Raw genomic sequence first — 18,816 nt, 5'->3', positions numbered from 1 at the left:
AACGATAAAAAAAACACAAAAAAAAACAAATGTTTAAGAAACAAATATATGACAAATAAATGTTACTAAAGGCAAAATAAATTACAAAGTTTTTGGTGTTTTATCTTATTTTAAAGCGTTTATAAAATTTGAACACTTCATCCATATATATGCCATGGAAGTATGCAACCTCTGTAATCAGTTATCACGTTATAGTTAAATAATACTAAGTTAAAATTAAAGTTCAATCATCAAATCTTTATTTAAATGTTAAGAAATTTTCGAAAGAATCGAAATCGGGATCGGTACTTGTATCGGAATTGGAAATTTTGAAAAGAATTGGTAATTATACTGGAATCTGTAAAAAATTTGAAATCGTCCCATCACTAACATATATACTAGTAGGCTGCTTGGCATTAACACAGTGATAAAATACACTTAAATATATTTTTATTTATGCCAATTTCGTATTTATTGTTATGGAACCAAATCTTCTATTGATTATTAGTTTTAATTTTGGTGTGTATGATGATATATTTTTTTTATTAATGATTTACGATTTATTAAGGCCAAAACCACTCAAGGACAAGGTATAATGCTATGAATCGAATCATCAGTTGAATGATGAAGAATATTAGTGAAATATTTTCAGTGAAAACATTTCCAGGTTTTATCATCAAATGTGAGAAAACGAGAGACATTGTCATATGGTAAACAAAAAAATAATGAGTCAAGAAGGAATATATTCACAAAATAGATAATTTATATATGTTTAAAATAAAAGGTTTAGAAAAATATATAGAGTTCATGAATATTTTAGAGTTCTTGTAAAAAGCAAGGGGGTTCTTTAGCTGAGATAGAGAAAGTCTGGATCGATTAATTAAAAGATTTGAGTTTCAGGGGTCAGGAAAATCTTATTCAAAACTTTTCTGTTCAATTAAACATATTATAATTCATTGAAAGTTGTTTATAAGACTTATCAATTTATCTGTTCGTTTACTTATTTAAAAAAAAAAATTATTTTGCATATGACAGCTTCAAATCCTATATCCCTTGCAATTTAGATAAACCAAAATAAAAGGGAAATACTGGTACATATTTGTGGCTTCACCGCCTGTAAGACTGTAATTTGATTGGCTATTGAAATTGACATAATTGTAAAAGAATTTAAAATAAATGTATTATTTAATTAGTAGTTACTTAATATTATAAAATAAATGTTCTTTATGTTAGAACATGTTTGAGTGATAAGATTTTGGAATATTTCAAAGAATAATGTTTAACAGATTGATAGATGAAAATAAGTTGATGTGTGTGTGTGTGTGTGTGTGTGTGTGTGTGTGTGTGTGTGTGTGTGTGTGTGTGTGCGCGCGCGTGTGTGTTCATTAATCTTTGCATACGTGAGCGGAAGGAAATGTTGCAGAGGTGAGTGGCCATAGTAGGCATCAGCGAATATGGTTCATAGACTCAGGCCAACTGGGTTCCACTGCTTTATTGAAGAAAAACCTGGCTTTTAAAGGATTTGGGTAGCTCTCAGAAAGATCATTTCAAATGAATTCAGAAAGTTTTCTGATTGCTCCAAAATATAGTTATTTGTCAAGGGTATGGGTTCCATATAGAAGCGTCGATTTAATTTGAATAAAATAGAATACACATCAAGTGCGCTTGAAAGCCAAAGCACAACGTAATATTAGGAAAATAGACAAATATTTTACTTGCCGTTTCTGAATTTTTTTGATGAGGATTGGTTATTTGTATTATTCATTGGACTACTGTTCTCATCTTGAGTGTGATTTTCACAACGTTTCGGTCGATATAACCTCTGATCTTCTTCAGGTGTATCTTGTCGAACTTGGGAATGTTTCTGTCGAACTCAACAATTTGGCAGAATTTCGAGTGGAACCTTTTATTTACTCCACGGGGGTAGCGTGCTCTTGTTCAGTCAGTCAGCAATATACATTTGCGAATTACTTAGGACCTCTATCCAGTCATGGCTGATTACTATATTGTACCCAATATATATAGTGTGATTCCAAAAGTTAAAAAAAAATTACTTTGGTGCCATCAGTTGGAATCGAAACCAAAGCATTCAGTATTTCAGCTTTAGTTGCTATTTAATTCTTCAGCCTTCATCATTACAATTTGAGCTATCATCAAGTGGATAAATGAGGCTAAAATATACATGAGTTTAAGTTCAAAATATATGTATGTACACCTGCTCAGAAGTTGGTCGATTTACTCTTGCCAAGATGAACCGATTTGTTTTCAATTTTGATCCCTTATCATTTCTACAGACAATTTGGATCCCTTTAAATATTTCTATAGACTAAAAACCACATCAAAAGTGTCCCCGAGGTCCAAATACCATATATATTAAGTTTCAAGTCTCGAGATCAAATATTCTGTGATAGACATAGAGAGGGCCTACCTCAGAAATGGGCGAGAATCTGTCTCGGCAGCAAAAGGCTAAAAGACAGAAAAAGAAAAAAAAAGAGGCCCAAGATGGCGGCTGTTGTCTTTTAAAGCCTCTGGTCACGCGTAGATCTTGAGCAGTCTCATGTGGTATATGCAAATTGGGTGTGCCCGAAACATTATAAAAGGCGAGTTGCTGGGAGGAGTGAAAGAAGCGTTTTAAGACATGTGAATAGAGAACATCGACGTGTATCTCGTGTTGTGAACAACAAACTCTACTTGACTCAACTTGTGAGTAGCGAACCTCTGCTTGACGTTTTAACCAAAAAGTTTTGTTGCTTTGCGTTAGACAAAGACTTCTGATACAATGAATGAAGTTTGGTAAAGAATTTTCATATACACACAGACAAAGTTACTTTTATTCATTTGCAGTTGCACTATTTTTGCCGATTTGAGCTTATCTCTGCCATCTTTTCAGCAAGATTATGCATATTACAACATTAGATATATTTAATATATTTAACATCCATTACACTGGACCTTATTAAATCACTATGTATACATATGTATATGTATAACCCCCATAAAAACGTTGATTACAAGAACAGAACACATACGCGCACTCGTATTCTTTGGATCATTAAAACAGCAGGGCTCTCCTCTTATCCACAATCCGGATTCCTAAGCGTACTTTCGTTATATGAACTTCTTTACAACAACCTTGAAACTTTAATCCATGGGTACCCACACATTGTTTTCTATTTCTGGATTTTTATATATCCCTTTCTTTCTCTTGCTCATGTTGTGTGGAAAAATAGGAAGAAACGAACAACGTGTTTATTTGAAGTAAATGAACTAGGATTTATTTTGTGATGAAACAAATGGAAGAAAAGAGTACAGCACGTGTTTAGTTTGGCGTGCATCTCTCGCTGTTAACTGGTGAGAAGGAAAGTCTATTGTTGTAGAGAGAGAAAGTGAGAAAGTCAATCCAGTTTGGCGTGCATCTCTCGCTGTTAGCTGGTGAGAGGGAAAATCTATTGTTGCAGAGAGAAAGAGAGAGAGAGAGAGAGAGAGAGAGAGAGAGAAAAAAAAGTCAATCCAGGCCATGGAGATAGAAAACGTGTAAGGTGTACATACTGTCTGTTGACTCTTGCCCCACGCATAGTAGCAGGTGATGTGAGGCGTGCAGGCGCGGCCCCAAAAAGGGCCGGTTGGTCCGTCAACCTCTTAGGTCGGAAGCCAAATTGAAAAGGGAACGAAACAGCTTATGTCTCTTGCTTTTATAGTTGTTTCCGGAGGTCTTTTGCGCATGTGTGGATTTCCTTTAAAGGGGAAGTGATATTGCTCATGTGTGTGTACATGTGTGCATATGTGTGTGTACATGTGTGTACGTTAGCGTGTGTATGTATGCACATGAATGTGAGTGTATGTACGCGAACATGAATATATCTACGTGTGTGTACGTGCGCGTGTATGTTTGTGTGCGCGTATGTGTATGACAAGAAAAATGGCTTGAGATGTGAACGCGTGTTTTTGTGCGAGACTCCTTCCATTATATTCCATTGCCTTTTCTTCCTCTCCTTACCTTCTTTTCTTCTTTACTTTCTGTCTTTTTATTTTATTAAGTCTTATTTTTTATTTTGTAATTTAATTCATATTGTATGTTCTTACAATTATTTTCATTTTTAATTTTCTTTTTATTGGTTCCCCAACAAAAGGAGGGTGGACCTGTAAATTTACCCTTGTCCGCACTTTTCTCAATAACTACACATTGGAATGTTTTGAAATTTTCCACAAACATTAAACATGATATGAGTAAAAAAAAGTAATAGAACGGATTTTCTGGGAAATCTCCAGTTGTTCCCCTAGGGGTACTTTTCAGGTGAAAATCGCTAAAATTGAAACTTTTGTGTCTATTAAAAAAATTGATGCTTTGGATTTTTATAAAACTTTCTGAAAAGTTGTAACTAACTGATTTCTTTATATTTTTGTTTGTCTATACTTCGCGATAACTCTTGAGTATGCCCCAGAGGCTATTTTAGGGCTAACAAAAACACTCCATTTTTGGGACTATTTTACCATATTTGTCCAAAATTTTCTCTGTATGTCTATTTAGCAGTTTTGCATGGTGCTGAACTCAAATTTAAATATGCTAAGGCATTGGGGACTTTTGGGGCTAAATGGGTCCTTGGATGTACCTGGTTCTTATACAGGAAAAGAATTGCATCAGCAGTAAGATATCTACTATTTTTCCAGGGATTTTGGCAACAGATTTGATGTACAGGGGGGGGGATGATGGATTTAGTCATTTCTTTTTTTGCATGGTGCAGAACTCAAATTTACATATGTAAGCCTAAAACTGCACCGTTTGTTCATTTTCACCAGGATTTGATGTCCCCTGGGGATTTTGGGGGCTAAATGGGGAGCGAGGGGCAAATGCTGAACTTAGTCAATTTTTTTATGCCTCGTTCACTGTGCACTCACGGGGGACCATGCATGCTTTACTTGTTTTACTATATTTCATCTCAATTATTCCCATATCACTTTATTATCCTATTCCTTCATTTTATTATTTCATTTTACCTTTTCTTCTATTAGTTATTTTAATTGTATGTTCTTTATATAAGTGACAAAGTTCTCTCTGATTCTTTCTCTTCTGATCTTGAGCACGATCTTGAGTACAATGGAGAAAGAGGTGGCTGGTTAATTTTAATGCATCTAAAACCAAGCTTTTATCTTTACATCATCAACGATCTGATCCCTGTCTGGCATCAATTCAAATGAATCGCTCTCGTCTTGAGGAGGACCCATGTTTTGACAAGCTTCTGGGTTTGACCTTTATTCCTGATCTGAATTGAAACATGTATATCAAATCTGTTGCCAAAATCCCTGGAAAAATAGTAGATATCTTACTACTCAAGTAGATATCTTACTGCTGATGCAATTCTTTTCCTGTATAAGAACCAGGTACATCCAAGGATGGAGTACTGTTGCCACATTTGGGAAGGAGCTGCTAGAAGCACATTATCCTGCCTTGACAGGGTTCAAAATAGACTTCGTAGCCTAGTGGGAGATGCCCTTTTTTCTTGCCCTGCAACCTCTTTCCCACAGAAGAGATCTTGTGAGCCTGTCTCTGCTTTATCGTTATTTTCATAGCAAGTGCTCGCCTGAGCTCCAATCTATAGTCCTCCCTGTTCTGACTTTCTTGAAAAACACTCGTCTAGTTGAAACCACTATCAATAATTTCCTCCACTCTTTATTTGTGCCTAAACCTAAACATAGATTTCATGAATAAAGTTTTTTTCTTAGAACTGCACACCTGTGGAACTCGTTTTCCTGCTTTCCAGCTGACTACAATATGGTTGTCTTTAAGTCCAACATAAACAAGTTCTTGATGAGCTGTTTCCTTAAGTAGTTCAATTTACCAAATTTACACTACTAACGATTGCTATGATATTGTCCCATTGACTACCCTACACTCATTAACCCTTATTCTCGAGTGACCTCTAGGCCTTGATAAATGGTGACTCCTTTGTAAAAAAAAAATATTTCACACTCATTTGACACAAATTATATCGCCTAGCGTATCATGACAAACTCCGTAAAGTACCTCTAATTTCAACTTTGTTAAAATCCCATTCTGGCTTTAATAGAGCCCTACCCTTCTTACCAATTCCCCGGGTATTCCTCCCATCCCATCTACTGTCTGTTTTCTATGCAAGATATCTTAATATTTCATTTCTAATGTACTCGCTGCTAGATGTTGCATTTTCCTTATTTGTTACCTAGCTGTCTCTCTTCTCTTCTGATGAGAAGCATTAGGCTTCAAAATGAACATTTATAACCCCTTTTCCATCAATGTATCTTCCTTATTGAATTAATAAATAAATTTATATGCATCAGTATATGTTTGCATTGTCCATATTTTTCTTCCTATACATATATATTAGTGATGGGACGATTTCAACATTTTTCCTGATTCCGATACAATTATCGATTCCAATTCCGATTCTTAATAAAATCTCTAAATATTTAACTTTAGAGTTATCTTTTCCTGATTAGTGTAAAAACAAATGTTAAATGTGCATATATTTTCTCAAAAATAAAAACACACTTGTGGGGAAATTATCTAAAGGTTTTACTGGTAATTTAATATCAATAAATATTTATTATTTTATTATTATTACCAACAGTAGAAGATTTTGTTTTAAACAATATCATATAAAAAAATTTTTATTTTAAACAAAATTTATTTTAAACAAAATCATATAAAAAAAAAAAAGGGTTTCGCAGAAATCATTTTTGGCATCGGAAAATAGACAAAAATTTTTCCAATTCCGATACCCCCAAAATGTTCCGATTTTCCTGATTTCCGATTAATCGGCCCAACACTAATGTATATACATATACATATATATATATATATGTATATATATATAATAAAAATAAAAAATTACACCTTTTCTCGGCAGCCGAGTTTAACACATATCTTATTTTTCTTTTAATAATATTATTGAAATTCTTTCCCCTTTTCCTTGTACCTATTTGTAAATTATTCCACGGATTTCGGCCTTTTGGATTATTTTGGACCATCTTCCAATAATGCGATTCCCTTGGATTTTACTTGTGCGAATGGAAATTTAACTAACTTTTTTGGATTTTACTGTCATTAGATAATTTACGTTTTACCAGACTATCCATTCACGTGAAATCACCTTTTTCTTCACCCTATTCCCTCTGCTTAACTTTTTGTTAACAAATAAGATCTTTGATTTACTTGCAGTTTCATCAAATACTTTTCCAAGCAAAATTCGATCCCGCATTTTGCTAAATCCTACCCTCTGATGAGAAGGAAAGTATTTCTTCGAAACTCCGCGGATTAAGGATTATCTTCTTATTTAGTGTTTCCTTTTCATATTAAATATGTTTTTAACTCTTTTTCAAAGTGTTTTTTAACATGTTTTATTAACTAACTTTTTATATATATATATATATATATATATATATATATATATATATATATATATATATATATATATAGAGAGAGAGAGAGAGAGAGAGAGAGAGAGTGAGAGAGATAGAGAGAGAAAGTAGATACATAGATAGAAATAGATATATAAAAACAGGTTCGTGTGCTAGAACATTTTCATCCTAAATTCTATGCAATTATGCACAATGTAAAACTATGCAAAAATAGAATTAAGCATAATATTTAAATGAAACGAATAATCTAATAGGAAATCATAAAAAATGAATAATTAATTAATAAACGCTCATCTTTCAAAGGACTGTACAAATTAGTTAACGTTCATGAAGTCGCTCACATATTGATTTTCTCACTCTATCTCCCCTTCGGCTTTGGTCCATCAACACCGACATGTGCGCGACTCTCTACTGAGCTTAACCCTCTCTTTCTACAGGCCGGCTTGCCACTTTGCGTTTCTCTATTGCATTCCCCTTTCCTTCCACGTGTGTAGCTGTCAATGGCCGAATGAACACGTGTACACCCAAGATTTTCATTTCTCAACAGAAAATAAACGACATGTTTATTTTATTCCAGCATTTGAGTTCTTTGTTTCCTTCATTCAATTCGTTTCATTATTTTTTCTTGTAGCGAGCCAGGGTATTTATATCCTGGTCTGCAACAGGAAGATGGTGACCCCGTTATTTTAAAATGAAATGGATGAGTTTGAATGAAACACTCATACACACACTCTCTCTCTCTCTCTCTCTCTCTCTCTCTCTCTCTCTCTCTCTCTCTCTCTCTCTACAACAATAAACTTTCGTCTCACCAGCTAACAACGAAAGACGCATGCCCAACTATAAACTCTCTTTCTCACCAGTTAACAGCGAGAGACGCACGCCAAACAATACAGCTTTTCTTCTCAACAGTAAACAAGAGACGCACGCCAAACTAAACACGTATAGTACCCTTTTCTTTCATTTGATTCTTCACAAAATAAATCCTAGTTCGTTTAATTCAATTTAACACGTACTTCATCTTTTTCTCAATTCGATTCATTAGTCCTAATTTTCACCACCACAACAAACTGGCACCCAACTGACGCGAAACGTACAAGCATGGCGACCCTACCTTTTTGAAATGAATTGTTTTGAGCGAGACACGCGTTTTATTTGATAAAGAAAAAAAACGAACTTTTCAACAAAGAGAAACAAGTGAACCACTACCCGCAGGAATAACTACTACAAACAACAATGAAGAGACCCCTCGTCAGACTCGGCAGAAAACAAACACGGAACTCTCGACTTCATACCGAATTTAAAGAAAAATTCGAGCTCGACAAACATTTTTCACGGTTTCCTGACATTACCCTGCAACAAACGCGAAGAGCAAAATCACATAGGCCTATACACATTCCTTTCTGCACAGCAGACGCAACAACAAAGAAACAATTACAGGACATCCCTATGAACGAGGAAGAAGTTGAATCAACAACATGAGTTGAATGCACCACGCACGCTGATAAACTCACAACTTGGAAGTTTCGTTGACAGCCGGCAACCACGAACGAATGCACAACAAACACCCGTACAGACAATGTACACACACTATCGCAGACTCACATGCAAAGACAACGGCAACTGGAAACTCGTTCAACAAGAACGAATGTGCAACTAACGCCCATCCAAACAATGCACACATTACCGCAGACTCACTTGCGAAGATACCGTCAACTTGACACACAATGTCAATAACGAAACAAAAAATTTTTCCTTCCAAACGAACAATTCATTTCTCTGTCCAAGCAACTCGTTTCACATGTCAGCACACAACGAAAAAAACAAACAAACAAATGTCAGCCTAAAAAAAAAAGTAAACGCTTTTTTCCACGCATAAGTAAATACTTTTTTTTACGAACACACTCCATTTTTGACATTCCGTTTTTGACGTTTTGTTTTAAACAACCACACCAACAGCAAAAAACAGGACGAAAAGTCAACTGCTTACTTACAAAATATATATATATATATATATATATATAAATATATATACACTGCATATATTTTTTTTTTCTAGGAAGGGGAGTATTGCGCAAGCCTTTTTTAGTCTCACACAAAAACACGTGTTCACATTTCAAGCTATATTACTTGTCATATACATACGCACACACAAACATACACGCCCACGTCCACACACGTACATATATTCACGTTCGCGTACATACACTCACATTCACGTGTATACACACACACACGCACGCTCACGTACGCACATGTACATGATCGTAAATTGTAATAATTAAAAAAAAAAAAAATTTTCAGGAACATTTCGAAAAAGACCCTAAAGTCCGTATTAATGAATTCGACATAACTCGAAGAAAAATCAATTTCTCAAACTACCGATAATGAATTCAGTAATGTTTATTTAATATGTTCACACACAAAAAAAATTATAATTGCAAAAAATATTTCTACTTTTTTTTTTTAATTACAGGTTTCGCATAATTTTTATATGTACGATTCTAATATTTTCCTTGCTTGCATGAATGTACAACTTTCGGCGTAACATAATGTTTACATAATCTTGAAAAATAAAACCTTATTTTTTAATTTAAAAGCAGGAACATAGAAAAATATTTAAATAAAAGAAAAAAATGGTAAAAATTAGACAAACGTTAATGATAGGAATTTATGGATGCACCCCTGTAGAGGACTAGGATATATACCTATCCTAATCCCCGTTACAAAAGAAAATGATGAAACGAATGGAATGAAGGAAACAAAAACTCAATTGCTGGATAAGATAAACGTGTTGTTTATTTACTGTTGAAAGAAGGAATGTTTTAGATATAACACGTGTTCATGTCCATGCGGGTGTAACCATCGTTTGTTGTGGGACTGGTAGTATATTCATGGAGAGAGAAAGCGTATAAAGAGTACGTATGGTCTGTTAGCGTTTTGTCCCACATAGTAGCAAGTGGCGTGAGGCACAGACGTGCGCGCGCCTGCCGAAACGGCGGCGGCTGGTGCGCCGACCACTCCCCTCAAAAGCTTGTCTGAAAAAGGAAGAAGCCGCTTATTGCTCTTTCTTTTATAGGTGTTTCCGGTGGTCTTTTGCGCATGTGTGGATTTCCTTTGAAAGGGGAAGTGACGTTGTCCGTGTGTGCGCATATGTGAGTACGTGTGTGTACGTTAGCATGTGTGCGTATATACGTGAATGTGAGTATATGTACGCGAACGTGAATATACGTCTGTGTGTGTGCGTGCGCACGTATGTTTGTGTGTGCGTATGTATATGACAAGTAATATAGCTTGAGGTGTGAATGCGTGTTTTTGTATGAGACTAGAAAAGGGTCGCGCACCCCTACCTCTCTTTAACTACCTGACGTCATTTTCAGACAGCCTTTCGACTCTCTGAAATTTTGGGCTTCTGTATAATGCATGTGACGAGGACTTTGTTTTCTTTCTGTTGAACGAAGCATGAATCTCTCACTTTTGGGAGCTTATTAAGCTATTTTTGTACAAACAAGGTTATTATTATTATTATTCAATATTTTGGGATTTAACTTTCCTAATTACGTTTGAATTAAATAAACAATGCTTAATTCAATGGTAATATCGTTAGTTCTAGGAATTCATTAATACGGATTCAGGGGCTTTTTTCGTAATGTTCCTATAAAAATTAATTTTATTTTTAGTGTTACAAATTACGATGCTTTATTTATATAAAAAAAAAAAAGCAAAAATAAATTCTTGCGTTTTTTATTTACCACTGAAAACCATAACTTTAGTAAAGGTATTTTTTGTTTAAGCAAAATAATACGTTTCCACTGGGATTTAAATAAAAATAATTAGTTCGTTATATTCCGCGATCATCATTTAATAAATACTGTAAAGTTCATTAAAATTGGTTACTATCCTTATTTTGGGTGATTTTTTTTTAAGTAAAGGGGGGGGGTCAAAATGTTCATACATTTTGAGCATCAGCATTTATTTTACCCACACCTAGTACTTGTACAGTTTAATTAAGACATTAAAAAAAAAATGAAAATATCGAAAAAAGGTTATATTGGACGTATCCGTTTTGGACTAAAGATTTCCGAAAAATCATTTAATTTGATCGATTAGTTTTTTTTTTTTTTTTTTTTTTTGCTTTTTACAGCCGAAAAACACGTTCTATGAGAGCGCGTGGAAGTCAGCCATTATGGAATTTGTTAAACACGCCACGGGGAGATAACTCCAGTTAAAGCGTCGACACTCCCTCTTTAATACTAGCTTTTATTCCTAAAAATCGAACCTTTTGCTCGGTATGATAACAAATTGTTTTTTCGCTGTAAAAAAAAAAAAAAAAATTTAAAAAAAAATTTTAAAAAATAGATGAAATTGAGTGAAACAATTTTTCGGAGAACTTCGTTCTACAACAAATACGTGCAATACTGCAATGCAATATAACCTTTTCCCGATATTTCCATTTTTTTTATGTCTTGATTAAACTGTACAAGTACCCAATAAATATATAGTAGATAAAAAAAAAATTGAATATTTGTATTACTTATTTTAATCGATCTATTGTTTTCATCTTGAGTGTTATTTGTGCAACATTTCAGTCAGTGTAGCCTCCGACCTTCGTCAGGCATCTTGGAAAAGAAAAGGAGAAAAGTTACTGGTCCATCCACTACTCCACTACTACCAGTACCTTTTCTCCTTTCTTTTCCAAGATGCCTGACGAAGATTGGAGGCTACACCGATCGAAACGTTGCAGAAATAACACTCAAGATAAGAACAATAGTCCAACCAAAACAAGTAATACAAACCATTTCAAAGCCATCATTTCAAAAATTCAGAACTTTAACTGAATGTGTATTTAAAAGTTAAGTTATAGGCGAGCAACGCGCACACAAACACAGACACCTGTTTGATAGATTCATTGATAAAAGTATGTAGGCTCGAATAAAATCAATTGCGATGTTCTGATTGGATAATAAATTTATGAACGCTTCCGCAGTTAATCGAGCGACGTTGCTGATTGGTTGAAATTAAAAAAGAAAAGAAACTTTGATATGTTTTTTTTTTCTTTTATCTTTTTAACTTGATTAACTTTTCTTTCCCATTCATTCAATATTTTTTATGATGATTTTTTGTTTGTTTGAACATAGATTAAAATTAAGACAAGGTAATTCGTTTCGCTGGTGAAAGGAGAACATGATGATTTTGGTTTATTTGGTGATTTTAAAAACATGAATTGTCAGGAACGGCAATTAACATCGAATACTATGAAGGTATTTAATTTATGTTTATTTTATAACTTGCAATATTTAAATTCTTCTACTTTTTTTCTTTTTTGGACACATTTTATTTTCGAATTTTAAAAGAAAACACTATTTTTAATATTCTGGTGGAAAAAAGTTGTAGCAATAGCCTAGATGATTATTCAGACTGCTAGCGTGGTTTCATGTACGCCGTTTCGGCCGATTTAATCTTCGCATGGTCCAAATTATCTAACCATCCTAAACAAAATAGTGCTTGTTAAGATTGAGTCGACAGATCGATTTTTTTGTATATGTTGTTTTGAGCAAATACAACAGTATTTAATTATCATGCTGAAAATAGGGTGCTTATACACTTATTGAACCGCGGGGTTTGTATTACTGTACACATAGATTCGAAAAAGTTGTCAAAAAACAAATATATAACAAATGTTATCAAAGGCAAGATAAGTTACTTTTCTACCAAACTGGATATATTTTTTGTGTTTTTATTCAATGTAACATATTTATTCAGCTCGAAAAACATACAGTGTTTACCGATGTATTCGAAAATTCAAGATGGCGTCTCGCCGTCTCACACCCTCTTTAACACCGTAAGTATGGAAAAAGGTGTTATAAATAAAAAACTATACAAAATACTATTAAAAACCCGCCGAATATATGTCAACCTATGTCACGGTAACATATATATAGCAAGTTTCTAACAGTATTTTATCCGGTTTTTTATTTATAACATCTTTTCCCACACTTACCGTGTTAAAGAGAGAATAACACGCCATCTTGAATGTTCCAATACATCGGTAAACACTGTATGGTTTTCGAGCTGAATAAACATAATAAAAACACGAAAAATATATCCAGTTTGGTAGAAAAGTAACTTATTTTGCCTTTGATAACATTTATTTGTTATATATTTGTTTTTTGACAACTTTTTCGAATCTATGTGTACAGTAATACAAACCCCAACAAAGGTAAATCTTCGGGTAGTCCCCCTGTGCACTTTCACCATTTTCTTTATAAGTAAATTGTTAGGTGAAAGTATAGAATAGCTCCAAAACACCCTCCTCTCTCAATAATGACGTTACTATTTCAGCACGGTCCAAATAAGTGCATAAGTACCGAAAATAGTAATATATCGAGAAATTCATCGAGTAGAAAGTTATTTATAGTTAAAAGTAATTTTTAAGGAAAATTGGGTAAAATTGCATTTTCCCTAGATGTGAACACCTTGAGGATTGCGAATACAGGGACATGCTTATCTCCTTTTTCACCACTTTGATAACTAACGTACTGTTTTAGAAAATATCGATAGATTTTTTTTTTTTTTACAGTCACCATGTATCAAGGCCCAGAGGCCACTCGGGGATAAGGGTTTGTGGGAACATGATGAGAATTAGCAGCGAACCGAATGTTAACGCATCCACCATGAGAGACAAAATGAAAAATCGTCTTTTGCACATGGCTCCATGCATCGCTTCCGCTTGGGAAGAAAAAAAATAAGATAACCACAAAATAATTATAGACCAATGGCAGAGCTCCGCGCCTAAAATAAACACCTTAAATATCACAGTTACTGGCAGCCAGTTTGCCACTATAAAACGAGGGTTTTTAGGGAACTAGGAGAGAGGAGGAAAAAGAAGACGAAGACGCCGGGCGGCTGCTAGCTGCTGATGAAAGAAGTCACCTGCTTTCCAGTTACAAGCCAGGACACGCATCACCGACAGCAGGATGACCGGCCTACCCTAACCAGATCCATCATCCAAAAGATAAGTTACGTTTACGAACATTCATTCCTTGTCAGTTCATACATACCTACAAACATTTTACGAACCTTCATTCCTTGTCAGTTCATACATACCTACAAATATTTTACGAACATTCATTCCTTGTCAATTCATACATACCTACAAACATTTTATGAACCTTCATTCCTTGTCAGTTCATACAGACCTACAAACATTTTACGAACCTTCATTCCTTGTCAATTCATACATACCTACAAACATTTTACGAACATTCATTCCTTGTTAAATCGTACATATCTGCAAACATTCTACGAACATTTCACCGTAATACAAACTGTCAAATATCTCCATCGGACAATCCATTCTTCATTAAATCACATTCCATCCTACGAACACTTTGCCTCTTCTAATACAAGTTGTTAGTAGTAAATAAAATCGGTTCTCAACCTTCAGGTTAAAGAGGGTACAGTAGTCAATGGGACAATAGCATAGTAATCGTTAGTCGTGTAAATTTGCTAAATTGGATTACTTGCGAGAAATTTTCCACGTACAACCACCATATTGTTTTTGGCCGCCTACATGCTTTGTAAGCTGGTCTGTCATTGGTTTAATTTGAATGCGCCAGATCTTGTCTTAGCACCAATTTGTATTCATGTATTATTTTTTCAGTCTGAAAATGAACCGGAAAACAGCAAACTCACAATAGCGGCGCTCTGTCTAGAGTGCCAGGATTTTACCTTCTTGGACACCAAACAGTGGGTGAACGAAGGACATTTCTCTAAATACAGAGACAACATAATTGCTGAACTTATTCCACCCAATGAGGATATTCTACTTGTGTTCGGCATGATATATTTGATTATAGGAATTTATTCCTATTTCTTCCAGAGACCACGAGGTCCCGAAATATGCCAACATTCACACCGTGTTCACCATGTTCATCGATCCTTCTAAAAGGAAACCCGAACTAACATTCCCACAGAGAAATCAAACTAAAGGCTCCATGCGTATGGATAGCAAATTCAGTCACTGTTTTTGCAAAGGACTTACCGTGACCAAAGATCTTTCATTTCTGATACATTGTGAATAAAATTTGAGTTTTAAAGGCATAGCTTTGTTTGTGGAATTTCATTTGCTATCTGCAGGGAGGAAATTGGGCATATGGGAAAGAAATTTCTTACATACTTAAGGGGAATGGCTCCTCAAGAATATCCCCTACTAGGTTACGAATTCTATTTTGAACTCTGTCAAGACAGGATAAGGTCTTTCTAGCAGCTCCTGCCCAAATATGGCAACAATATTCCATCCTTGGGCATACCTGGCTCTTATATAGGTAGAGAACTGCATCAGCAGGTAGATATCTACTGGATTAGTAGAAGGATCCCACCATTTTTCCAGCGACCTTGGCAACGGATTTAGATCAGGTCAAGCCCAAAAGCTTGTCAAAACATGGAGCCTCCCCAAGATGAAAGCCATTCATTTCAATTGATGCAAAATAGAGATCAGAACGTTGATGTAAAGATAGAAGCTTGGTCTTAGATGCATTAAAATTAACCAGCCATGTCTTTCCCGATTGTACCACATGCTCAAGATCAGAGGAGAGAGTATCAGAGAGAACTTGATCATTTACAGCTTTTGATGTGCTGCCATAGATATTAGTGTCGTCAACATAAATGTCTGCACATGATCTAAGGATGTGATTTGAAAGATCATTGATGTAGATCAGGAAGAGAGTTGGACCTAGGATGAGGGGTTCCGGCATTAATACTATAAGCTTCTGATTTCTGCCCATCAATTACTATTCTTATGAACCTATCAGAGAGAAATGATTTAAAACTTGAAGACATTTCCAGCTATATCATAACTAGAGATCTTGTGAAGTAGACCTTTATGCCATAGCCTATCAAAAGCCTTAGATATGTCTAGAGCAATTGTCCTAGAAAGGAAGCCTCTGTTGAGAGATTAGCTAATCATGAGATATAACCATAAGAACATCTGCTGTAGATCTAGCAAAACGGAAACAATATTGTATGTCACTAAGGTTATTTTTGCTGAGGTGGTTGACTACTTCTCTATTTAACACGGATTCCAGTAACTTATGACGCACAGGAGACTTATTGGTCTTTACTGAGAGGGAGATGACTGATCACCTGAATTCGTAAATATAAAGACATACTGATGAGATTTTCCAGGGTGTTGGAAAGCAATTCTCCTTAAGGCAACGCTTAAACAGCTTTGTAAGTATGGGAACTAGTTTTGGTTGAAGCTTTTTCAGCACTATAATTGGAATGCTGTCAGGGCCAGTTGCTTTACTGGAATCAAGGATTTTGATTAGCTTGGCAACATCACACACAGATGTTTGTATGTCACATAGCATGTTTTCTGATACAGGAGGAAATAGGGGTTGGCGGCCTTGGTCGCATAGGGTAGAATTAGCTGCAAAGTTCTTGGAAAAGAGTTTGGCTTTGCCTGATACTGAAGAGATTACCTCAGGTTGAGTACCTGCTGGTGATTGTATGGATTTGAGAAAATAAAAATATTTGGGTTTGTATTAATGTACACATAGATTCAAAAAAGTTGTTAAAAAACAAATATATAACAAAATGTTATCAAAGGCAAGATAAATTACATTCCTACCTAACCGGATAATTTTCTAGTGTTTTTATTTAATGTAAGATGTTAATTCAGCTCGAAAAACATACAATGTTTACTCATGTATTGGAAAACTAAAAATGGCGCCTGACTCTCTTTTTCATACGAAAAATAAAAAAATATACAAAATACTGTTAAAAACCCACCGAATATATGTCAGCCTATGTCACGGTAACATATTGAGCAAGTTTCTAACAGTATTTTGTCTACTTTTTAATTTTTAACTCCTTTTCGCAAACTTACCATGTGAAAGAAAAAGTCGGACGCCATTTTTAATTTCCCAATACATCGGTAAACACTATGTTTTCGAGCTGAATAAACATGTTACATTAAATAAAAACACTAGAAAATTATCCAGTTAAGTAGAAAAAACTTATCTCACCTTTGATAACATTTATTTGTTATATATTTGTTTTTTGACAACTTTTTTGAATCTATGTGTACAGTAATACAAACCCAAAATTTTATTTTAAATCTCTCCAGAAAGTTGTAAGGAGCAAAGAAAAAAGTACTACTAGCCAAGTGCTACATAGACTATGACTCAGCAATTCTTCCCCCTTTGTCAGAAACATCGCTTGTGGAACGTGAGGACTAAAAGATAGATTAAAGGAAATGAAAGTTACGAGATTGACAGAAATAAACTCAAGGTCAAAAAGTAGCATAGATTATGACACAGATACCAGCCTGGTGCTACCAGATCAAGCTGTCTATTGGCTTCCTGAGACGAAATGCACCTACATCGATTTTCTGTTTTTGTTTTCTAATCTCTTTTGTAAAACTTAATTATGTTCTACAAAAACAACAACCCCCTTTCCCTCTCCTTTCCTTTTCCTTCCCTACTTCCCAATTCCGTCGCCCCCCCCCCTCTCTGCCTTACCTTTTTTTTTTTGCCCTGTTGGTAGAGCACTAGAATAAGCCGACTGCCCCCCCCTACAGAGGGTAAAAATCCCTCAATGGGGCAACCAGTTAGCCGTGGGTTGCTACCCGTAATGCCTTAGGACGTGATCCTGGTGATTGAGCTAACCTTAACCTGGGTGCATAAAAGTCTAGGCACTGCAACACATTACTTCGGCTAGATGGGTGGTCGGAGAGGCCTGATCCGACCAATCGGCCAGTCACGCCAAGCCCTAGCACTTACATCCAAAGTACCAACTGCCACAACAAAGAACAAAACTTAAAGGTACTCCCATCTTTTTTTTTTTTTCTTCTCCCACTACAAAAAATAGACAAACCAAGTAAGTGCTAGAAGGCGGTGGCAAGGGTCAATCAATTGTAAAGACCAGAACTCAACACTCCATCTGAACAAATGTATTTTTGAGGACATATTGAACAGAAAATATAGTGCTTGAGAACTCCTTACCAAAAGAGTATATCCTCCACGTAGCCCCCGACATGGTCAAGACGAATGGGTTTCCCCCTTACTATGCCCCAATTTTGGACTCCGAGGTGGGTAGGGAGCGTGGTTGATGAAAAATAAATCCCAAGATCCATGGCTGATAAAAACAAATGCACCCCCTCAAAACCCTTAAAAGAAACTATTCCTCTGACTCTGACCTCTCAAGCTCTGATGAAAAACAAAAATTCAAAACTAGAAAAACCATTCCAACTATAGATGAAAGAAACTTCCCACGATTCTTGGTTATTAAATTAATCAAAAATAAAAAAAATGGAAATTTATCACCTTGTCTAATAGAAAAGACATTATCCACAAAAAGTAAACCAAAAATGATCAAAAAAACAAAAGATGGAAATCTACTAGTTGAGATAACCAATCTTAGAGATGCTCGATCTTTACTCCA

At 35.1% G+C, this 18,816-nt stretch overlaps 1 protein-coding gene across 1 annotated transcript in view; it reads left to right on the top strand.

Annotated features, from left to right (window-relative positions):
* Positions 1-12,381: 12,381 nt before the first annotated feature.
* The window catches only part of LOC145241342 (uncharacterized), a 29,947-nt gene continuing 23,512 nt past the window's right edge, over positions 12,382-18,816 (top strand). The window contains exon 1 of the mRNA XM_080104195.1: positions 12,382-12,632. Coding sequence (XP_079960321.1) covers positions 12,591-12,632 — 42 coding nt within the window. The 5' untranslated portion in view covers positions 12,382-12,590. The remainder of the gene's footprint in view (positions 12,633-18,816) is intronic.

The sequence above is a fragment of the Euprymna scolopes genome, chromosome 20 (assembly GCF_053919585.1).
Source record: "Euprymna scolopes isolate OS-2025 chromosome 20, ASM5391958v1, whole genome shotgun sequence".
NCBI lineage: Eukaryota > Metazoa > Mollusca > Cephalopoda > Sepiida > Sepiolidae > Euprymna > Euprymna scolopes.
Note: the sequence above shows the minus strand (reverse complement) of the source record. Positions and strands in the feature narration are given on the sequence as shown.